The sequence below is a fragment of the Malaclemys terrapin genome, chromosome 3 (genome assembly GCF_027887155.1).
Source record: "Malaclemys terrapin pileata isolate rMalTer1 chromosome 3, rMalTer1.hap1, whole genome shotgun sequence".
Taxonomy (NCBI): domain Eukaryota; kingdom Metazoa; phylum Chordata; order Testudines; family Emydidae; genus Malaclemys; species Malaclemys terrapin.
The window spans coordinates 200,970,086-200,992,572 of NC_071507.1; the positions used below are offsets into that span (position 1 = coordinate 200,970,086).

General features: G+C 42.0%; 1 protein-coding gene across 2 annotated transcripts in view; it reads left to right on the forward strand.

The window, feature by feature from the left end:
* KIF13B (kinesin family member 13B) overlaps positions 1-22,487 on the forward strand; it is a 191,934-nt gene that overhangs the window by 158,402 nt on the left and 11,045 nt on the right. For both annotated transcript variants that reach the window (XM_054021922.1, XM_054021923.1), the window contains exons 36-38: positions 4,528-4,645; positions 6,004-6,137; positions 20,690-20,752. In XM_054021922.1, coding sequence (XP_053877897.1) covers positions 4,528-4,645; positions 6,004-6,137; positions 20,690-20,752 — 315 coding nt within the window. The remainder of the gene's footprint in view (positions 1-4,527; positions 4,646-6,003; positions 6,138-20,689; positions 20,753-22,487) is intronic.

Here is a 22,487-nt window from a genome sequence, read left to right on the forward strand (position 1 = left end):
TTTCAACTGGGTGTTCCAGTCAAAAACCAGACACCTGTTCACCCTAGATGGGACAGAAATGGTAGGAGGTTCTCTTGCAGCCACCAAAACAGGCACTTTGGAAATATTCGAACCAGGAACCAGAATGGTCTTACAGCAAGAGCTGGCTCTTCATTTCTTTGCACATAGGTGGGTGGCAGCACTTCAGAGTAAGAGATTGGGAAAATCCTTTGCCAGGAGTAGAGCAGGAGAGTGTGTGTAGTGGCGCTTTTTAGAAATGCATTCAAAATTAGCTGTGCATACCGACATCGCAGGCATGCACAGATTTTTACAATGGGCGGCTTCTGAAGAGTTAACCTTCTATCGCCCCTTTGACCGAGACCTTTATTTAAAATCTGTTTAGGGGAATCACTTGTGGGCTTCATATTTTTTTAACGATGCATTATAGAATTAAACCATACAGTCGGGATAGGGACGAGGGAGACACTACTGTCCTAACATCAAAAGACAATAGTTACTCCAGCTTTATACCCTGATAACAGAGCTGCATTTGGTCCCATCTCTGTCTTTGAGTTATATCTGCTTGCTTTAGAGAGGACAAGCCAATTTTCTACTACAGAGCTGATATGGTTTTGGGGGAGAGAGAGGAATTCCATTATATCTTACACATCAATACAAGTGCCAGATGAGTTATGATTTTAGAATCTTTCACTGGTCATATAAGATACAGCTGGATTTTTAGATCCCAAGTCACTTGCAACGGTTGTTAACTCTGGGGTTTTTTGTCTTGTAAGTTGGGCAAATTGGATATGGAGTCAATGAGAGGGACCAAATATGGAGTCTGACCATATTACAGTCATTCCTCTGACTATAACCACACAGTGATAAAATTCTTTACAAGTAGGCCCTAAAATATGTTGTTAATGATATCCATTCTATCCTGGTCGTGTCTGTCTCCCTTTGAAATCTGTGGGAAGCTGCTGCCTATGTTGTATCTCAAAGGCGTGTGGGAAGGCAGGGCCACTTGAGCCTAAACCCCAGTTGGCACCAGTGATAGTTCTCTAGGTTGTATCAAAATAGATCAGTGCAAATTAGTGCACTCTCCTATTTATTACAGCAGACAGGGATAGGAATGGGGCTATGGTAATATTTAAAAACTGCGACTACTTTTTCGTAAAGTTCTTTCTGAAAGCCTTGGATAGATGAGACACTAAGGCTTTCATTTCTGTGGTCTAGTGGCAGCATTTTAACAGCCTGCCAACTGGGAAAAAATAGTTGAGGCTGGTGAAGCCTAGAGAACACTTTTAGGAAATAACTCATAATATTTGCTACAAGACTCCTGTGCACATTGGGGCTGACTCCAAATAAGCGTCTTAGAATTCTTTCTGGAGGATAGAGTGCTACATTGTCGAGTACCAGCCGAGAAGAAAGAAAGCAATGGGAAAATATTCCAGAAATCAGTGGAACATTTTAGAAACAACCCTGAATCAAAACATGGCAGGGAACATGTGTTCTTCCAGTGGCCATTTTTGATTTGCTAAATTAAGTCCGTTGACCTTGGTGTTCAGTCATTTGGCAGTGACCATGTACTATGTACATGGAGCTACAGCTCCTTCAGACAAAGGATGTATCAGCACTTTCCCCTTCCCCTGCCACCCTTCTTGATGGAAACTAAAGTTTCACGGCCCTGAGTCTAACCAGTTGGCATTAGTTACAAATTTAGATGTTTCAGTCAGTAAATGTACAAAACAAGTGAGAGCCATGTCTAATAAACATACATGAAACTTGGGAACTGCATCAAGTTAATATATAACATACTCTTGCATTTTTTCTGTCCACGGTACAAATCTCTAAATAGCTTTTGGTCACTGAACAAGTTTATATTCATATTGCTTAGGTCTTTTCCCCTCCACTGACAGTTGAGCATTCTTTCCCCCCTCCTTTTACCTCTGTACTCTTTGGGGAATATTATTTGGTCCCTTGGGTTCTGTTATCCACTCTATACTGATCTGTTCTGTTGGCAATACACCTCTTAATTCTCTGACCATTAGAGTAGCTCCACCTGCCACTAGAATATCTCCTCTTGGATGGCTTGCTGGCATTTCAAAGTCAATGGGTCATAGTCATCCTGATTAATCTTGCCTCGTGTCCAAAACTGGGATATTCTTTCGTCTCTCTTCTTCCACATGCTCACTGCTAAGAACTACTATTCTTCAAATACTTGTACATGTGGATGCCATTCTAGGAGCATGTGCCTCCCCACGATCCTGAGGGCATAAAGGATGGAATGGGCCCAAATGCCTCTCAGTTTCTTCTTATCACCTATGGCAGTGAGACAGAACTTTTGTCCACCCGCTACCCCTTAGCACTTTTCTGTTAGTTAGAAGCAGTTGAGTTCTTAACATTTCACTTTATTTAGCCCATTGGCAAAATAATAGAAATAGTGTTTTAGAAAATCTGAGACTCTTCCGTACTGAAGCATTGACCTTATAGCTGTGGCACAGTTTCCAGGTTTTAAGTCTTGCTCTTCCTATGAGGCAGCAATGCCCCTGAATGATGGGCATTCTAAAGGCCTCTTTTGCCTTGGAGAAGACCCCATTCCTGACAAGTGCTCCATCTGTAAAACTTTCTCCAAATGGATCCAGAAAGCCTGAGTCACTTGGATGAAATTATTTCTATTGGAGCAATCAGTGAAGGGCACTTTTGACTCAGAGAATCATGAGTTGAAAGATGATTCAGCTATTCATAAATTGCATTTGGCCAACGCTCTGATAAGCTATCCCTGGTACCTGTGTCTCCATAGCTACGAAAAGGCCTCAGACCTTGTCTAGAGGTAGCAAATGATCAGTACAGACCTCTATGGGTCAGTCAGTTGCTCCTGCTGACTGACAGAAATGAGCACTATTCTAAGACCCAAACATAGCATCAATCACCTTTCCTGGTACCATCAAAGCACAGTTCCTTCTTCAAAGCCTGACCTGCAACCTGGATCAGTTCTACTGCCTGATGCATGCGCTTTGGCACTGGCACTGTGGCAATTGAGCTCTGGCATCAACCTTTCTATATTGGTACCAGCTACCTCATTACCATCTGCACTGATGATGTTCTCACTGGTGTGAGAGATGAGACCCTCACTGGCCTTGATCTCTATGGTACCCCTTTCCTCAGTACCGCCTTCTTCAGTACTGTATTTACAATTTCTAGAGACCTAGTTATCATGCCTGAACTAAAATATCCTCTTAACTAAATAAATCAGCCCCCCCATCTCACATTAAATCATGATCTACTAGGGCCCACGCAACCTCACTGGCATTCTTGAGGAATATTTCTGTATCAGAAATTTGCAGGGCTGCCAGTTAGAGGCTCAGTGCATATTGTTATTTAGCACTCATTGTTACAGATGTTGGATCTGGTGTCCAGTTTGGTAAGGTGGTCCTGCAATCTTTATTTAAGTAGGACTCCAAGCTCCCACCTCCTTAGGGCGATAAATGCTAGCTGATCACCGAGGGTGGGATTTATGTGGACAAAAACTTGAAAAAAAATGGTCACTTATGGTAACTGTGGGTGTTTGAGATGTTGTATCCACGTGGATTCCACAGCCTGTCCTCCTTTCCCACTACTGTGGAGTCTTTTAGCTTTGAGGTTCTGTATTGGCAAAGGAACTAAAGCAGCTGGGCCTGCTCCACCCTTTATGCCTTTGGGGGCGGAGGGCACAAAAGTCTGTGGTGAGCAGACATCGTACCAAAGTGCACATAGGGTGCATGCAAACTTAAATGGGATCCAAGTGAACAGAACTTCTCTAAGAACACTTACTGTACAGCAAGTCATTTTTCTTCTTCAACGTCTTCCTTCCTTTAGTGCAGGCCCTCTCTAGATCCTGCCACTTAGTATCTCCGCATTTCATCCCTATCTGCAATGCTAAAACACTAACCCGTTCTCTAATTACTTCTCTCCTTGACTGCTGGGTTTCTGCCATAATCTAGTTTCTTTTTCTTCCATCTCTCTTCCTTTCAGTGTATAGAACACAACAAGCAAGGCCATCTTCGTTTCTTGCTGATCTTATCTCCTGTCATACTATTTGAACCTATGCACTAGCTTTCCCTTCAGCCCAAAGATCAAGGCTGTCCACATCCATCTATTCTCATTATCTCCTGCTCTCCCTCTCTTTCATGCAAACTTCACTCTTGAATGCTACTTTAGAAGGCCACAAAGTCTTCCTAGATTTTTGGGTTAAAAGGTGCCAGTATGATCATCTAGTCAGACTTATGCATAATGATAGAATTTCACTCAGTGATTCTTGCAATTAGCCCTCAGTGGTTGTAAGCAGACAAAGGAGTCTGCCAGTGTCAATGGGAGCTGATGATGCTCAGCATGTTGTGAGATTGGGCATTCAATTCAACTGAAAACATTTTGGGGCATGGGTTCTATCCTTAGTTTTGCACATTCTGCGTACTGCGAAGCGTTGTATATGCTGGCATGCTGTATAAGTATGAGCAGACTCCTACCCTGCGCAATACTTTTGAAAATATAAACTTACTTTTCTTCTAGGGTCGATGGGAGAGCCAGCAAGATGTATCCCAAATTTCAACACATTCTGGTAGTGGGATGACCCCGTCTGATACATCTTTGTCAGGCTCTGCTCAGCAGAACCATTCTAATGATCCAGGTAACAGCTTTCCCAAAGCTAAATCGGCTGTGGTAAAAGTTTAGAGTGAAACATTCTATTTGGAACTGCAGGAGAAAAGGGGGCGGAGGTAGTCTCTCTGAATGTACAGTTGGAATTTTTTTTTTAAAAGAATACCTATTGAGTTCTACCATTGTGCTCTGTACTGTGCAAACAGACATTGAGCATCAGTAAGAACTTGACATTCACTGTCCTGAGTATCTGCCCTAACCGTTGTCTTTCTTTACTTGGATATGGGGAAACTGCAGTTCTGCAAACCCTGGCTGCAGGGCCTGCTCCAGGCACCAGCTTCTCAAGCAGGTGCTTGGGGCGGCCGCTCCGGAGAGGGGCTGCAGGTCCAGGTATTCGGCGGCAATTCGGCGGACGGTCCCTCACTCCGCCTGGGAGTGAAGGACCTCCCGCCGAATTGCCGCAGCAGATCGCAATCGCGGCTTTTTTTTTTTTTTTTTGGTTTTGGCTGCTTGGGGCGGCCAAAACCCTGGAGCCGGCCCTGCCTGGCTGGTATGCAAAGTGTTCAGTAGTGCCCACTGTTTGTGAAGACACTGTCCTTGCCTCCAGAAGCTTACATTCTTCAATAACAGACAAAGCAATTCAGACACATAGTAATATACCATATGTTATGCAAGTAAAATTGCAAAGGCTGCAAAGCTACCAATGTATTAGAAAATAACGAAGAAAGTGCAGATTGGGGTGGATATTTTGCATATAGAGCCCAACGTATAATGGAAGAGTGCAGTGATAAAGTTGTCTGTTTTTGTGTACTGGTTATAACTAGTGTTTCTCAAGGGGGATGAGCAGAGTGATAGCAGTAGAGTAAAGGAACAGATGTGAACTGGGAGAGCTGCATGACCCTGGTTATGTACCGATGCAGTCAAGATTACTTAATTCTAATCCATGTTGCTATTTCTTGGGTGTGATTTAGTAATCAAGTTTACCTTGTTAAAGTTTTGCACTTGCGTAGTAATATTTTATCATCTGTGTGGCTTGTTCCTGGATTTTTAAATTCTACTACTGCAATTCTTAAAGCATTTAGTGTTTCCAAATCCTTGTATGTATATTAAGTCTTGGCATCCTATGTAAGAGAGGGAGCTCTTATCCCTGTTTTACAGAAGGGCAAACTGAGCCTCAGAGAGTTTGTGACTTGCCCAAGATCACACATTAATTCAGTGGAAGAGCTGGAAATAGGAACAGGAGTCCTGACTACTAGTCCTTTGTTGTTCTGACCTCTAGTCAACTCCCTCCCTGGTGCTGATTACAACATTAGAAGGTTCATAGATTTTCTATTGTGAAAGAACTGCAGCTGTTGATTACACTTTTTAAAAAAAAAACTTTGTTGACAGGACTCAGTAGCCTGGCTGCCTCCTACCTGAATCCAGTAAAATCCTTCGTGCCTCAGATGCCAAAGCTGCTTAAGTCTCTCTTTCCTGCTAGAGATGAGAAAAAGGGCAGGCAGACCTCTCCTCTTGCCCAGCAGGTAAAAAATACATACACATACACATACATACACCCACCCCCCAATATTGGTGAGCACTGTTATAATGACTTGCTGGCAGAAAGCTGTTTTGTATGTTGCTGCAGGGCAAACCAAGCTTTTAGTCATAGTAAAAGCTTATATGATACATTTCCCCTCCACAGTATCCAGAGATAGTGGAGCTGTTTTAACTTATTGATACTCTCAGCCCACTTGGCTTTTTTAAAGTGCCAAGTGCGCTACTAATGTGATTTATGGTAATACCACTTGCAGCAACAATAGTAAAATTTATGAAGTGCACTTAGTGTTGTTTGTCTATTGCCAAGTGGAAAATGTAATTCTATTTTTAATTCCTGATTTCATTTCCCATCACCCACCCTTTAGCACCTTTTCCCTCCGACTTGTGCAATGTACTTGGAGCAGTAGTTTTTATTTCTATCCCAGTCTATTCCACATGCCAGAGATGCACCTCATCTTTTTCATATGCTTGTAAGTCCCCACCTGTTCCAGATTCAGCCCTTGTGCTCCAGGTAGCCACCAATGCATAGTCAAATATCAGAAAACACTATCCTTTATTTTAGATAGAGACAGACTTGTTGAAAATGAGATCTTCAACTTCACAGGCACTATCTTATTTTATATAAATAGCTGGAGTTGTTTAAAAAAAAAAAAGCCTCTTCATTGTGTGTGACTCATGTAGTATGGGAGAATTTGCAGGAGTGAAAAGAATAGAGTTCTGTGTATTTATTTTAAACAAAAACCTGGAGCCAGATCTTCAGTTGTTATAAATCAGTGAAGCTCAGTTTGGCCTATGGTCTGTTAAGGTAATTCTGTAATGCAAAAAAAATTAATCCCATGGTAGCGAGACTCAGAGCCCAGGTCTACAGACTCAGGCTCATGCTACAGCACTAAAAATAGCTGTGTAGACGTTCCGGCTCGGGTCCGAGACCCACCCTACTTACCAGGATTCAGAATCTGAGTTCCAGGCCGAGCAGGAATGTTTTCATGGCTATTTTAGCGCTGTAGCATGAAAACCGCAAGACTAAATCCATAGACTCAGGTTCTGAGATCTCTGATGCAGGGTTGGTTTGTTTTGTTTTTTCAGTGTATACATACCCTGAAGTTGGAGGGCTCTGTTGTCCCCTCAGATTTGGTGCTTCAGGCTTACACTATCAGGTAGCTTAGAACCCCAAATTTAGGTTCAGTTTGAAAATACGCATGGACAGGTAGTGAGAGTGTGTGAAAAGATGTATACTAGAGAGACAAGGTGGGTGAGGTAATATCTTCTATTACCTCGCCCACCTTGTCTCTGTAATATCCTGGGACAGACACGGTTACAATGACACTGCGTACTCTCACTTTCAGAAATGTTTTCATTAATTTTGTTTAACTTCCATGAAAAGCTTTTTGTGGTAGGGATTCAAACATTCCTGAGAAATGGAAAATCAGAAAGTGAAATTAACCACATTCTTGTCTTTGTTTGAGCCAAGAGAAATACAGCAAGGAAATGAAGAGCATAAACTGTGGAAAAATACATTAAAATATTAAATATTCTTTCTGTTTTAACAATCTTAGATGATATAAGCACAGATAAGGATGTCTTTAAAAAAATAACCTTTTTAATTAGAATGTTCCTTTAAGCAGTCACATTGCATAATGTGTCTTTTCTCCCTAAAATAATGAAAACAAAAAAAAACCCATAGTTTACTCCCAGTTTTTATCCTAATAATGATGTTTCCACCTGTACACTACCTTTCATCCAAGAGTGTTGAAGTGCTTTACAACAGCCGTGGCAAGGAGATAACCACTCTGATTTCAGTTTACCTGGCTGTAAAATGGGGATAATAAAACTTAGAGGGCCAAATTTTTAAAAGTATTTTAGGTGCCTAAAAATGTAAATAGGTGCCTAGTGAGATTTGTAAAGATGCCTAAGGGCTTGTATGCTCAGGGGCACTCAGGAACATTAATCTGAATTAACTAAAGGTGTGAATTTTAAATGGGTTAAACTCCCTTAAATCCCTGTGTGGACAATCTCTTTCAGAATTAAAGATAAAATAGCTAAATTAAACTAAACTGAATTAAGGTTACTTTAATTCTCAATGAGAGCTGGGCTGGCTCCAGGCACCAGCTTAACAAGCAGGTGCTTGGGGCGGCCAAGGGAGAGGGGTGGCACCTGCGGCAATTCGGGGGCGGCAGGTCCCTCACTCCCTCTAGGAGCGAAGGACCTGCCGCTGAACTGCCACTGCTGATCGCGGCTTTTTTTTTTTTTTTTTTTTGCTTGGGGCAGCAGAAATGCTGGAGGCGGCCCTGAATGAGAGTGTATACACAGTTCAATGAAGCCACTTAAAATTCACACCTTTAATTAATTTGGATTAATTTTCGAGTGTGTCCCTGGTTAAACAAGCCTTAAGTGAATTGCCTGAAGTTGCACTGAATCAATGGCAGAGTCAGAATTAGATCTCAGAAGTCCCAATTTCCTAACTCCTACTCAAGTTTCTTGTCTGCACTCCCCCTCACAGATCAATTGGTTACATTATTTGTTTGAAGTAGTTTTTTTCAACTATAAAGCCAGCAGTTTAAAGAAGCTTTGCATTTAAATTATAGCAGAATAGAAGTGCTCAGATACCCCAGTGATGGGCGCAGCACAGGGACTTGAATGTGAGAGAATATTATTTCTGACTATTAAAAATAAATAAAATGCTAATGCATAAATAGGAATGTACAGCGTTTCTAACATTTGGTTATATTGGAGAGCAACCTAAGGTTTTCCAAGACCATTGGATCAATATAATGAAATGAAACGATAAAATTAATACAAGCTTAATGCTTTTAGTTTTCTTAATGTAACAAGTCAGCTGCATTACAAAGTCAGGTCACCTGCTGTCCATAAGAAACATACCTATATTCTTCATTGCTCTGTCAGTAAATGAACTGAGCTTCCTAATCCCCACTGGGAACCACCATACATAGAAGAAAAAGCAGTAATTGAAGTAGAACTATAGAGCTAGCTTCCCCCTGTATTGCACCAACAGATAAATATCAACTGTTGGAGTAAGACTTGTTTTTGAAAACGTAAATGATATTGTGACTCATGATCTGACTTGCTCTTCATTTGTAATGGGCCTGATATGAACATGGTCTCATGGGTTAAATGCAGGCTGAAGGAATGAAAACCAAAGGCATTAATGATAAATGGCAATGTATTGAGCAGGCGCTGCTACCGGGATCAGTATGAGGTGTTCAGCTGTAAGCCTTTTTTAATCTGGCAGAGGCCAATGGTAAATTTGCTAACTCCTGCAGATGTTATTGACATGGGAGGTGTTGCACAGTCCACTGAATACTAAAACACAATAAAAAGGATATGGCCAGGGAAGAAAATTATACTGAACCTAGAAAAATACCAACTGGTGCAGTGGCAGGACAAAAGTCTGATGTCCAATGGCAAGGAAGATCATGGAAATGGTGTAATGCCAGCAGTGGTAGCAAATGGCCAACTAGAAAATACTGCTTCAAAAAAAAAAAAAAAAAAAAAAAAGTAAAGTGAAATTCCGGTGGCACTTGCAAAGGAATTTCATCACTTAAAATGATGCATCTGAAGAAGTGAGGTTTTTTACCCACAAAAGCTTATGCCCAAATAAATCTGTTAATCTTTAAAGTGCCACCGGACTCCTTGTTGTTTTTGTGGATACAGACTAACACGGCTACCCCCTGATACATCACTTAAAAAGGAATTGATGGGCTTCTTTCTGGTACAGAGTGCACCTTGAATATTGCGTGCAGTGTATAGGGTGCCCCTTAGGTGCCGTATAAATACACAATTCTTATGATCAGAAAGCAATCAACAAATTGGAGGGAATTAGAGAAGAGCAACAAAAATGACTAAAAGGCTGGAGGGATTGATTTACGAGGGAAGAGTTAAAATATCTAAACCAGTTTAGCTTCACTGAAGGAAAAATAAAGGGTAAAGATCTGATATGTCTACAAGCATTTGAATGTAAATAATGAAGAGGGAGACTAGGAGAGTTCTGGGGGATATAAATAGAAGACAAGAGGTGAAATTAAGCAAAGGGAAACTTTAGAAATTTTTGTTGATACTAATTGAAAAGTGAGATCTATTAGACAATAGAGTCTAATAGATTCTGAAAGGAAGTGGAAGGCCTTATCTCAAAAATACAAATCAGTCCACAGACATTAACAAGAAATTGCTTTCAATTACTTGGACATGTGACAGCTTGCACCTTTGTGACACAATATGCCAAGTTATGCCTTGATATTTCCTGGACTGGCTCAGGATGGTTTATACCCTGAACAAACACAACCTGAACAAGCTAGTGTCAGTCACTTATCAAGTGTGAGACTCCCAACGGGTGGAAAGGCTTACACAATGTTTGTGCAGGTGTTCCATTCATCCAGGTCTTCCCGACCATGACCATAATGACAGATGCATCTCTGGTAGGTTGGGAAGTGCATTTAGGGATCCATACCATTCAGGGCACGGTTACACATCAACCTCCTGGAGGTGAAGGCAGTAAGGAATGCCTGTATCCACTTCCAGCCATTAGTCAGCAACAGATCCACAAAAACCATGACAATGTAGCCTGCATGTTCTATATCAGCTGGCAGGGGGGATGAGATACTCTTCTTTGTGCTGAAGCAATGAGGCTATGGAACTGGTGTATAGCCAACCACATCCTAATTTCAGCAGCCTACTTCCTGGGCGTACAAAACACTAAGGCCAATGACCTCAGCAGGCACTTCTTCCAGAACTACGAATGGGAGTTCAACTCCCGGATTCTCAATCACATTTTCGTGACGTAGGGAATTCCAAAAGTGGATCTCTTTGCCACAGTTACGAACAGGAAGTGCAAACTATTTTGCTTGCAAGGGGGCTTGGGCCCTCACTCACTGGGAGATGCTTTCCTCATTCTTGGATGAGAGGCCTTCTGTATGCATTTCTTCCAATAGCCCTAAGATTGAAAGTGGTAAACAAGATCAAGCAAGACAAAGTCAAGATCATAGTAATAGTTCGAATATGGCCCAGACAACCCTGGTACTCTTCCTGGTGTGTCCAGCTATGAGTCTTTCCTCCATTTCCAATCTTCCCCCCTCCTCCTCCCCCAAGATACCAGTCAGACTCTCTGTCCCAACCTGGGAATTCTTCACCTCCGTGCTTGGTTAATGAATGGTTCGCAGGAATAGAGATTTCCTGTTCTGCAGAGGTATAGCAGATGTTATTAAATAGTAGGAAAAGATCTATGCATCATACTTATTTGCAGAAATGGAAAAAATTTCACCACTGGTGTGATCAGTGACATCTGTTGTCTGTTCATTCTTCACTTTGTGGTGCCCTGGAGTATCTCCTGGAATTAGTCAGAATTATCTATGAGTTCTGTCAGGGTTCGCTTGGTGGTTCTCACAGTCTTTTATTCCCCAATTGAGGGATTCTCAGTGTTTGCTCATTCACCATGACAAAATTCATTATGGGATTGGGGAATCTTTATCCTTACATTAGAGAACCCACTCCTGTATGGGATTTAAACTTCATACTCAAATGTCTTATGAAATCCCCTTTCAAATCTATTCCCTTCTTCACCTATCCATGAAAATGGCTTTCTTGGTGACCATCACTTCTGCTCGAAGAGTTGGGGAAATGGGATCTTTATTATTGGATCCTCTCTTTATAGTGTCCTTGAAAGGTGGTCTCATCACATTCACATCCTAAACTTCTACCTAAGGTATTGTTTGAATTTCATATCAATCAAGTCATCCATTTCCCAATTTTCTTCCTGAAACGGCACCAGAGCAGGGATGATGCTGCCTTGCATACCCTAGGCATCAGGTGGGTGTTGGCCTTTTATTTGAGCAGAACCGAATCATTTAAAAAAGTCTCCAAGACGGTTTGTGTCAATAGCTGACAGGTCCAAATGTCCAACATCTCCATGTAGAGACTTGCCAGATGGATTTCAGGGTGTATTATTTCTTCTTATGAATATGCCAGTTTTCCTCTTCTTAGAGTATTAGCCCACTCCATGAGGTCTGTCTCTACCTCTCCGACATTGTTCCCATTGTTGAGATCTGCAAGGCTGCAACTTGGTCTTCAGTAAATACATTTTCCAAGTGCCACACAGTGGTTCATTCTTCCCGATCAAATGCTGTCTTTGGGAATTCAGTCTTCTCTTCAGTATTGGACTCGACTCTGAAGCTCCCTCCTCCTGTTGAGGATACTGCTCTGAAGTCAGCTGAAGTGAAGCACCCTTAGGGACACTCCTCAAAGGAGGAGAGGTTACTCACCCTGTGCAATAATTGGAGTTCTTCAAGATGAGTGTCCCTCCGTTTTGTTTTGGAGTTTTCTCTACAGGACACTTTGGTGGAGAAGGAATTGAGGGCAGTTTGCCTGTATAGCCCTATATGTCCTTGGTGCAGAACACTAGGGTGTGTAGTGCATGTGCGCAGGCCAAATGGCCACTACCACCAAAAATCTCCGATGAAAGGTGCATAATTGAAGTGGAGCACCCATCTCAAACTCCAGTTACTGCATGAGGTGAGTACCTCTCCGTCGCCATGACTAAGCAGGCCTCAGAGAGTGGGTAAGTGTGTGTTCCCAAAGCTCAACATATTTTCTTTGGATGAAGCCATAATTTGAAAAGCTCTAATATTAATCTACAGCAAAACCAGAAGGTTTTGAGTACTTGTTCTGAAAATTATCAAAAATTATCTCAACAGTAGATTCTTATTTCCTCGATATGCTTTTGCTTAAGTAGGCATCTGCCTTAAAGTAAGATACGTTTTTGTATGTGTTTCCTTAGCAAGATGGTCTCTTCCAGTTCCATTTTTTGTTTGTAATCAATTGCTGTCTGGGTTCTAGAAATGCAAAGACATTACTGTGAAGCTGGTGGCAGCTGACAAAATTGCTGTCTTTGACCTTCTGATGCAAGTTTAGTAACTAATCTGGAGAATAATGAACCGCAATTAATGAAATCTGCTCTCGTATTCAAGTGTGTTTCTCAGACAGCACATAAAATAATTGAAAGAACTTCCTGCTCTCTAATTAGTTAGATTGAATTAATTTGGCATAATAGGATTCTTCATGTAACTAGCAGATCAGCTTCCGATGAAGCTGTTTATATACCTAAAAGATTGGCTGCTGATGAAGCTGTTTATATACTTTAAAGATAGAAAATACACATTCTCTCTGACTAATTTGGTGCCTTTAAATTAATTGCCAGTATTTTGTAAATTAAAAAGCAGCTATATTCTTTAACCATTTGTGATTATTTGACTCGCTCTTTACTTTCCATTGTTCATTCTTAAAACAAGTTAGTGATGCCACATGCAGAATTTATGGCTTTTTCCATTCTTATTGTTGATGGGGGAGAATTAATTATTTTAAACTCCACAAGTGTGGAGGAGGAAGGGGTGAGGGTTGCATCTTTCTAGTTTCTAGCTATATATATGCTTAATTATATTATGTGCATGCAATTGAAGGCTTATTTCTTTATTAGCATATTGTTGATTCCATAGTCTGAACCAGACAGATTATTCTTCACGCTGTGACCATTTTGGTCTCTCTGAACTGCTCATATAATGGCATTTTAACTTATCATTGTGTGTTGGTATTTACAATGTATATATCAAAGTGCAGTCCATACCTTTTATCATTGCAGTGGCAAAAGCAGACTCCTCAGACCAGTGTGAACTTATTCAACGGTTTTAAAATATTTCTGAAGACTCATTTCTTGCTCTCTCTAGATACTAATATGGGGGAGGGGGCATAGAAATATCTGAGTGCCTAGGTGAATAGATTTTGTTAGCATATTGCTGAAATGAAACATATTTTTGTGTCACTGCTCCCTTATAGAAGAATCTCTTGTCTGAGTTTCTGTATTCTAATGTCATAATTCATTGCTGTCTGGTTGTGTTCCAGAAATGCAGCGGTATGGCACAGGAGAGGAGGGCAGCTAACAAAATTGTTGTCTTTGACCTTCTGACACAGGTTTAGTAACTAATCTAGAAAATAATGAACTTCAATTAATGAAACCCACCCAGAGAGGCTTTCTCTGGCATACATACCATTATTTATGTAGTGCCATAGATGTGCATGATGCTTAGCATGATTAAAAGGAATTCTGTCCCCTAATCAAATATAAATAATTTGACATCAGAAAACCCCTTTTTAAACGTATGTCTAAAAGGCTTTTTTCAGGGTTTCTAATAATAATTTGTGTTCTTTAATCCGCACGGCTCAACAGATCCTTCATGGCCAACTGAGCTAATATGCATCTAATTCTTGTTGACTGAGTTGTTAAGGCTTCAGTTTCTTGCCTAATTCAGCTTCCAATATCATCCTTTTAAATACAGTTTTAATTAGAATGATTATTGTAAAACTAATTTTTTTAAAGCAAACGAGTGAAACTCAAAAAATCTGAAACTTTAAAAAATCTTGTTACAAATTTCCCTTTTAATCTTTCTGCTTGGAATTGGGAATGAAATAAATTAATTGCACAAGAAACAATGTATATTTAATTTTGCACTAAATACGTGGGGGTAGCTCATGAAAGTAAATCTTAGGTTCTCAAACTGACTAATTTACATGTAATGAAATTATTATTGCATGTTATACCCCAGTAAAGAATTTTGCAGTAGCTTTTTTGAAATGGCTGTGTGAATGTAGTTCTGTCAGACTGATAATCCTTGCAGCTGAAGTCCATCCCCATCTTGAGAGAAGGTGCAGCATAGGCAACAGCAATGGAAACTCCCTGATTAGTGCCCTCCTAGTGTGCTTTAACCATGACCTCAAGGGACAACCTCTAAATTGGAGGGTAATTCTAGGATCCCTGGCCCAATCAGTCCTTGCCCTCTCTTCTGATACAGTGAGTGGGTAAACAAGTGCCTATTATGGTGCAGGTTTTTGTGATATGATCACCTGCCTGCTGGGATCTGGTGTTCTCAGTCCAATTCATTTCACGTAGGTCTACAAACCTTGCAGAATCAAGCCCCAGATTAATAGTAAGAACTGGAGCACTCCAGCCTCAGTCCAGCAAAGCACATAAGTATGTGTTTAACAGGTCTACTTGCGTGCTTAAAGTTAACTTCAGTGGGGCTAATCACATGCTTAAACCTAAGCATTTTAGGATTTAATCCAGTGATCTAGAGTTGAAAAGCTCTGTTTCTCATTACCAGTCCCCAAAGCCATCCTATCTCCTTTCAAACAACTTTTTAAAGAAGTGACTTAATATTTCTTTTTATCATTGTAAATCTCTTAATTGTTAGAATTCATCTGCTATTTAAATGTATGAACTAGAGAACTATTTAATAGGACACATATACTAGATTTTTCTAGGTCACAATATAGTGATTGGCTACCCAGCTGTGAAGTCTCCAAATATCCTATTTTTTATTTTAATTTATATTTTTAACATTAATAACTCTCTTTTTATAAAATCTAAACCAAATTGTGTTTAGCAACTCTTATTGTGAATCTATTACCGAACTGGGTGCTTTGACATTCTCTTTCAGTCCAGGTTTGTCAATTCATTGCAGATCATATGCCAGAAATTATCTCTATGAATCGACCAAGGACCAAATTCTGCCTCTCAGATGTATGTGCAGCCACTTTTTACTTCAGTGGGAACTATGCTTATGCATTTGAATACAGAATGTGGCGCTGGATACAGAGACCTATATTTCATCAGTGCATGTCTTTTCACAAACACAAGTTATTATAACAAATTGCATTAGTACTTATTTCTCCCCCCACTAACTTGACCACAGTTCATAACAAATATTTGTTTTAAAACCTTTACTACCCGACAAGAGTAAAAAGCATCTTACCTATCTGTTTCCTGTCAACAGCAAAGTTGGTTAAGTGCCACTTTTTATAATTGCTTTTTTGTTCCATACTTCTTTTAAAGTTGTCTGGCAAAGGTATCTTAAGAGTTTTTATGTGTGTCATGCTTTCAGGAGGAGAATGGTATTTTAGCAGTTGATAGGGAATGATTAAAGTATAACTGTTTTATTTCTTTTGTTGTTTGATAACAAGGCTTTTACATTTTATGGGTTTACATGCTGTAAGACTGACGGTTTTTGATAAAATACAGGAAAGTGTGGGGTTTTCTGTTTTTTTTTTTTTGAAGGCCAGGTGAATAATGCTAAAAATAAAGGAACTGGGAAATATCAAAATAAGAAAACTATATAAGATCATTGTGATCACTTCTATAGCATTTTTTTATCCATAGACCTCAAAGCACTTTCCAAAAGAGCATATTGTAACATCCGTATTTTACAGATGGGGAAACTGAGGCAGAGGTTGTGACACATGAGGTCACTTCCAGAGTAGAGAATAGACTGCCTATCTGTTGGAACACGCTGCCTCTCCAAGACCCTAAATCACTAGCAATACTTGTGTAGACTTATAATTATAACTCTCAGTGGTAAGCACTACGCTCTAGTAAATACTTGAAAGGTTGAGCCAGGAATGAGGAGGGAAAAATGATGCCATTCTCCCTAGCTGCTCCTGCTTGTGATGCCACTCATAGTAGATTGTAAGAAGTAGAGATGTTAAATATGATTACTAATCTTCTGGTGGGTTTCCCAGATTTGGCTTCCCCCTCAGAGAGGTTCAGATACAGACAGTCTCCAGCAGAGGGAGGAGCAGTTGCCATTAAAGCCAGGGAGGGGGCTACCTGGCTTCACACCAATCAGACCAGGCCCTGCTGTTGTGGAGGAGACCAAGCTTGGTTGGCGGTGAGGAGGGTTAGGTCTCCCTGCTGGGCTCTGCCAGATTGGGTCCTCCTTGGTGAGGCTCAGATGACTTCCTGGGCTTTACTCCATGCCTTTTAGTTCCAGGGATCAGGTTGGTGAGTGGAGAGGTGATACTCTCCTAAATGCCACCTGATTTATGACACCAAAATGAGCCATTGCTCACCATAAAAACTGCAGATCTTATGCATAATTTAAAGATAGTCCCTTTTTAATATGCTTTGATCAGAAGTGAAATAGTTAACAATGACAACAATTAAATAATCATTACTTCAAAGAGATGAATGGGAGCAGTTCTCACTTCTTCGAATGATGCTCCCTATTGTATTCCACTGAGGGTTTACATATGTGCACCCTGCGTTCAGAGCTGGAGATTTTTTCAAGTAGTAGTCTCCACTGGTCCACACATGTGCCCTTGCCTCGCCTCATGGTTTCATTCAAGGTGATAAAGGGCAGGACAGACCAACCACGTCGCCAGTTCCTTCTCACCGCCTCATGATCCAGATCAAAACTATCACTGTCCTCTTGTGTGTGACACACCTTTTAAAAAGAGTTTAGTTGTACAGTATATAGTTTTAGTAGTCCGATGCTATTTTACTGTTTTAGTAGTTATTTGGAGTAGAGTTAGGACTTTGGGGGAATCTGTTTCCGGGTAAACACCCAACACACATACACACGGTTACTGGACTATGCCGAAGATCCTAGGCTTTAAAATCTGTGCCTCCTGCCCGTGTTCCTCTTTGGTGAGCGATAAACATCAATGCTGCTTGGGAGAAGCCCACATTTCATCCTGGTGAAGTATCTGCCATTCCTTCCCATGCCATACCTGAGAAGAGTGGGCTCTCTGCCTCAAGAAGCATCTCATGGAAGTCACCATAAAACCTCATTTGGACCGAGGCTGAGGAACTCCTCTGTACATCGCCTGATACAGCCAGGATTAACGCTGCTGGCTATGGAGACTGAGTCTGGCTCTGTCAGTACCACCACTATGGACCCATGTCGGGGCCTAGTCTGGAGGTAAGGAAGCATGCACATAGACATGGCAGTAAGTCTTCCTCCAAACCAAAGAACTGGGATGTTTTTTCCACAAGCACCAGCCATGGGGAAGCAGCGCACTCAGAGATGCATAAACGTGACAAGAATCCGCACAGACCAGCAGATCTGTTGGTACCAGGTACCGAGCCCAACACGCCGTCAATGTCGGCCCCCCCCTTAAGATACGGGATCCGCCCACTCCGGGAAAGTCCACCGGGAAGGACTCCGGAGCCCCAGGAACTGTTTGCTGTGGGAGAGCCAAGATCTCCATGCCTTCTGCTACCATCCACCTCTAGGGAGGCCAGATCTCCCATCCAGGACATGCCGCAGTCAAGACACCCTTCACCGCGTCCTCCAATAGTCTACATCGGGGTGGCCAAACTTTTTGCCCCGAGGGCCACATCTGGGTATGGAAGTTGTATGGTGGGCCATGAATGCTCAAGAAATTGGGAGTTGGGGTTCAGGTGGGGGTGCGGGCTCTGGGGTGGGGCCAAAAATGAGGAGTTCAGGGTGCAGGAGGGGGCTCCAGGCTGGGGTATGGGGGTAGGGTGAAGGCTCTGGCTGTGGGGGTGGGCTCTGGGGTGGGGTTGGGTATGAGGGGTTGGGGGTGCAGGAGGGATCTCCAGTCTGGGACTGAGGGGTTCGGAGGGTGGGAGGGGGATCAGGGCTGGGGCAGGGTGCAGGCTCTGAGCAGTGCTTACCTCAAGCAGCTCCTATGTGGAGGCGCAGCCAGGCGGCTCTGTGCACTGTGCTGTCCCTGCAGCTCCCATTGCCCTCGGTTCCCAGCCAATGGGAGCTACAGGGGCGGCACTTGGGGAAAGGGCAGCGTGCGGAGCCCCCCTGGCTGCCCATATGTGTAGGAGCCGGAGGGAGGACATGCCGCTGCCTCCGGGAGCCTCACGGAGTCACGGCATGTGCAGAGTGGGGCAAACCCCGACCCCGTTCCCTGGCTGGAGGGCTGGATTAAAACATCAGAAAGGTCAGATGCAGTCCCCGGGCCATAGTTTGCCCACCCCTGGTAAACTGCTTCCACTGGCTTCAATAGTACTATTGATGGAACCAGTGTCTGAATTTTCCTATTCAGGACATTCGGATGAAGTGCAGGGGCTGCCCATCCCTTACCACCACTAAGAGTACCCGAAGAGGCCATCCACATCATGACAATATCCTCCACTCCAACCACAGAGAAGCCACTGGTTCCCTATGCCCTGGGGCCCACCGCAGACCATATCTCCACTGCTACAGTGATCAACACCCGCCACAATACATGTTTCAAGATCAGGGCCGGCTCCAGGGTTTTTGCCGCCCCAAGCGGGGGGTGGGGGGGGAAGGAAGGTCGCGATCGGCAGCACCTCCACCTCGCCGCTTTCTTCTTCGACAGCAATTTGGCAGCAGGTCCTTCCGAGGGACTTGCTGCCGAAGAGCCCGACATGGCGCCCCTCTCCGTTGGCCGCCCCAAGCACCTGCTTGCTGAGCTGGTGGCTGGAGCCGGCCCTGTTCAAGATCCATGGGTCCTGCACTTGCCTATCACCACACGTGGTGTACCTCATCCAGTGCACTAAATGCCCCCAATAGCAACTATGTGGGGGAAACCAAACAATTACTATGCTCTCGAATGAACTCACAGGAAAATAAGAGACAAACACCACATCACCTGTAGATGAACACTTTTCACAAAGTGATTACTCTGTATCTGACCTTATGAGTCCTCATCCTCAAAGGAAACCTGTGCAACACTTTCAGAAGATGAACCTGGGAACTTAAATTTATTACTCTGCTGGACAGTACAAGTCATGGACTAAACAGACACTGGATTTATGGCTTATTACAATAATCTGTAACCCATTAACAATCCCCCGCCCTCCCTCCCCCTGCCAAACTTGATCCCCACCCACCCTACTTTCCTCCCTATGACTGGAGGGATGTTAACATCACCTTGAATGGACCCTTGAAATATGTGTTAACTACTTATGTTAAACAATCTATTCAAATCTTGTATTTAGCAGTGACATTGTTAGTTTCCCAGACCTGAAGGAGAGCTCTGTGTAAGCTCGAAAGCCTCTCTCTCTCTCTCCCCAACAGAAGTTGGTCCAATAAAAGAGAGAACCTCACCCACTTTGCACATATTTTTCAGTTTAGCATTTTGCATGTTGTAAGTTATGGTGCCTCTTTTCAAAAGGAACTTCTGTAGATGTTTCTTACAGACTGAGATAGAGCGCATGGTGTTGAAAATCTTGTAAGACTCACGTTGTAGACGGGGAGAACATTTTGGCAGGGGACATAGGTCGGTTGAAATCTCTGTTAAATTTTGGCCACTTCTAATAGCGAATCTGCCTGCTTGTTCAGTGATGTCAGCTGAAGTAGCATAGGCAACTCCTCTTCCTTTTACTTCCAACCTTGATCTGTTCAGTGGTCAGTCTGGCAGAGAAACAGCTGTTCTGTGGCCACACCACAACAATCTTTTTTATTTACACTTTAAAACCTTACCCTATATAGTTCACGCTGTTGCGTGTGTGTGGAAATGCAGGGACGTTCTCATTACCTGGGTTAAGACAACATTCATTTGTCCCCTCGTGGTATAGTGGGGGTCAGCAGAGCCCTTTTTAAAAAAAGCAAAGCTCCGTTTGTCTGTCCCTAAAGACCATTTGTTATCCCAGAATTTTCAATACATATTTTAAAGGTTTCCCTCTTCAGTTAAACCAGTTCAGCAATATTTAATCCTATAAGTGAATAATGCTGTTTTTTTCCCCCCTCTCCTGCAGCCTGTCCCACGAATTATGGTTCAGTCTGCCAGCATTGATGCCAGTGCTACAAAGTTAAAACAGGTAGGCACACTACATTGTCCACAATATCTTGTAGCTGGAAACCAATGGAAACAGCAGCAGTGTTGTATGCAAAGGCTACTGCTGGCATCATTACGTCAAACCTCTTCCATTTTTATTGTTGCTTCGCTTAGACAATTAACTGTAATGTAGGTTGGAATGGGTTTTTTATGTCCTGCTAAATTCTCCTCTTATATTGCTTGTTACACTTTTATATTTGAAAACCTTGCTAATCATATGATTGCACTAGCAGGTAAGTTTAGCTGCCTACTGCTTTAAAAGGCAAATTGCTGGGCTGGGGTGCTTTCTATAAACAGAATGTATCCCTTATTCTGAACGTTTAATTTGATTCTCAGTTTTACATTTCATTCTAATTCATGATATCAACATGAAAAAGACTAGCACTAACCTGCAGAGAAAACACTCTTATGATCTCCCACAGTTCAGCAGAATTTCAATCTTATGAGTAGCAGATCAGTTTTCTCCAATTGTGCTTATATTGTCTTAACAAAATGTGTGTTAAAGCTTATGTAAAAGGGAAAACCCAAGGAAAGGATAGAACGTCTAAATCTACAGTACAGCACCCGTCCCCATAAAAGAGCTAAAAATATATTTTAATTGACCATAACGTTTTCAGAAACTTTTCTGTAGTACATTTCACTCAGCAGTAGAAGGCTAGCCTTTGATTCTGACGCGCCAGTAATTCAATCAAATTCTGCTTTCTCTAAATGCCACTTATGTTTCCTTTAGAACAGTCTCCTCAAGGGAGAGTGAAAGTCCCATCACTTGGGACACTTAAAACTAGATTGGGCAAAGCACTAGAAAATATCTTGAAAAGAAACAAAGGTGGGTGAGACAATGTCATAGGTCTCTAGATTATGAAAGGAATTTAAAAAAAATCTTGGCTTTCAGATTGAAAAAGAAATTAATTTGTTCACAGAAAGCTACTTGCTACGCTCAGTCAGCATATGGCTTATGAAATCTTTCGTTGGAACTCCCCCTTCCTCATGGCACACCTTGATGGATGATTGATGGATCATGTCTATCACAACATGTGGTACACCTTATCCAGTGCACTAAATGCCCCAATAGCAACTATATGGGTGAAACCAGACAATCACTATGCTCTTGAATGAACTCACAAAGGAAAATGATAAAAGGCAAAAACAACACATCACCTGTGGTGAACGCTTAGATCACTCTATATCTGACCTATCAGCCCTCATCCTGAAAGGAAACCTGCACAACACTTTCAAAAGAGGAGCTTAAATTCATTACTCTGCTAGATAGTACAAATCATGGACTGAACAGAGACTCTGTATTTAGGGCTTATTAGAAAAATCTGTAATCCAGTAACCCTCTCTTTTTGTCCTGTGACTGCAGAGGTATTAACAGGCCACTGTACCTTGAATAGTCCCTTACAACATGTGCTAACTACTTATGTTAAACAATGTGTTTCACTTTGTATTTTGCTGTGATGCTGGGAGTACCTGTCCCAGACCTGAAGAAGAGCTTTGTTGGCTCCAGAGCTTGTCTCTCACCAACAGAAGTTGGTCTAATAAAAAATATTACATCACCCACTTTGTCTCTCTAAATCTGAAAATTCAAGGTAACTTTCCACTCCAATGGATACTAATTTAGAACAGAAAACAAAAATAAACACTGGTGAGTTAGTAAACAGAATATGTACAAGTTTGCCTTCCTCATGCCCCCCCCCCTCCCCCCCCGGAAAAAGATT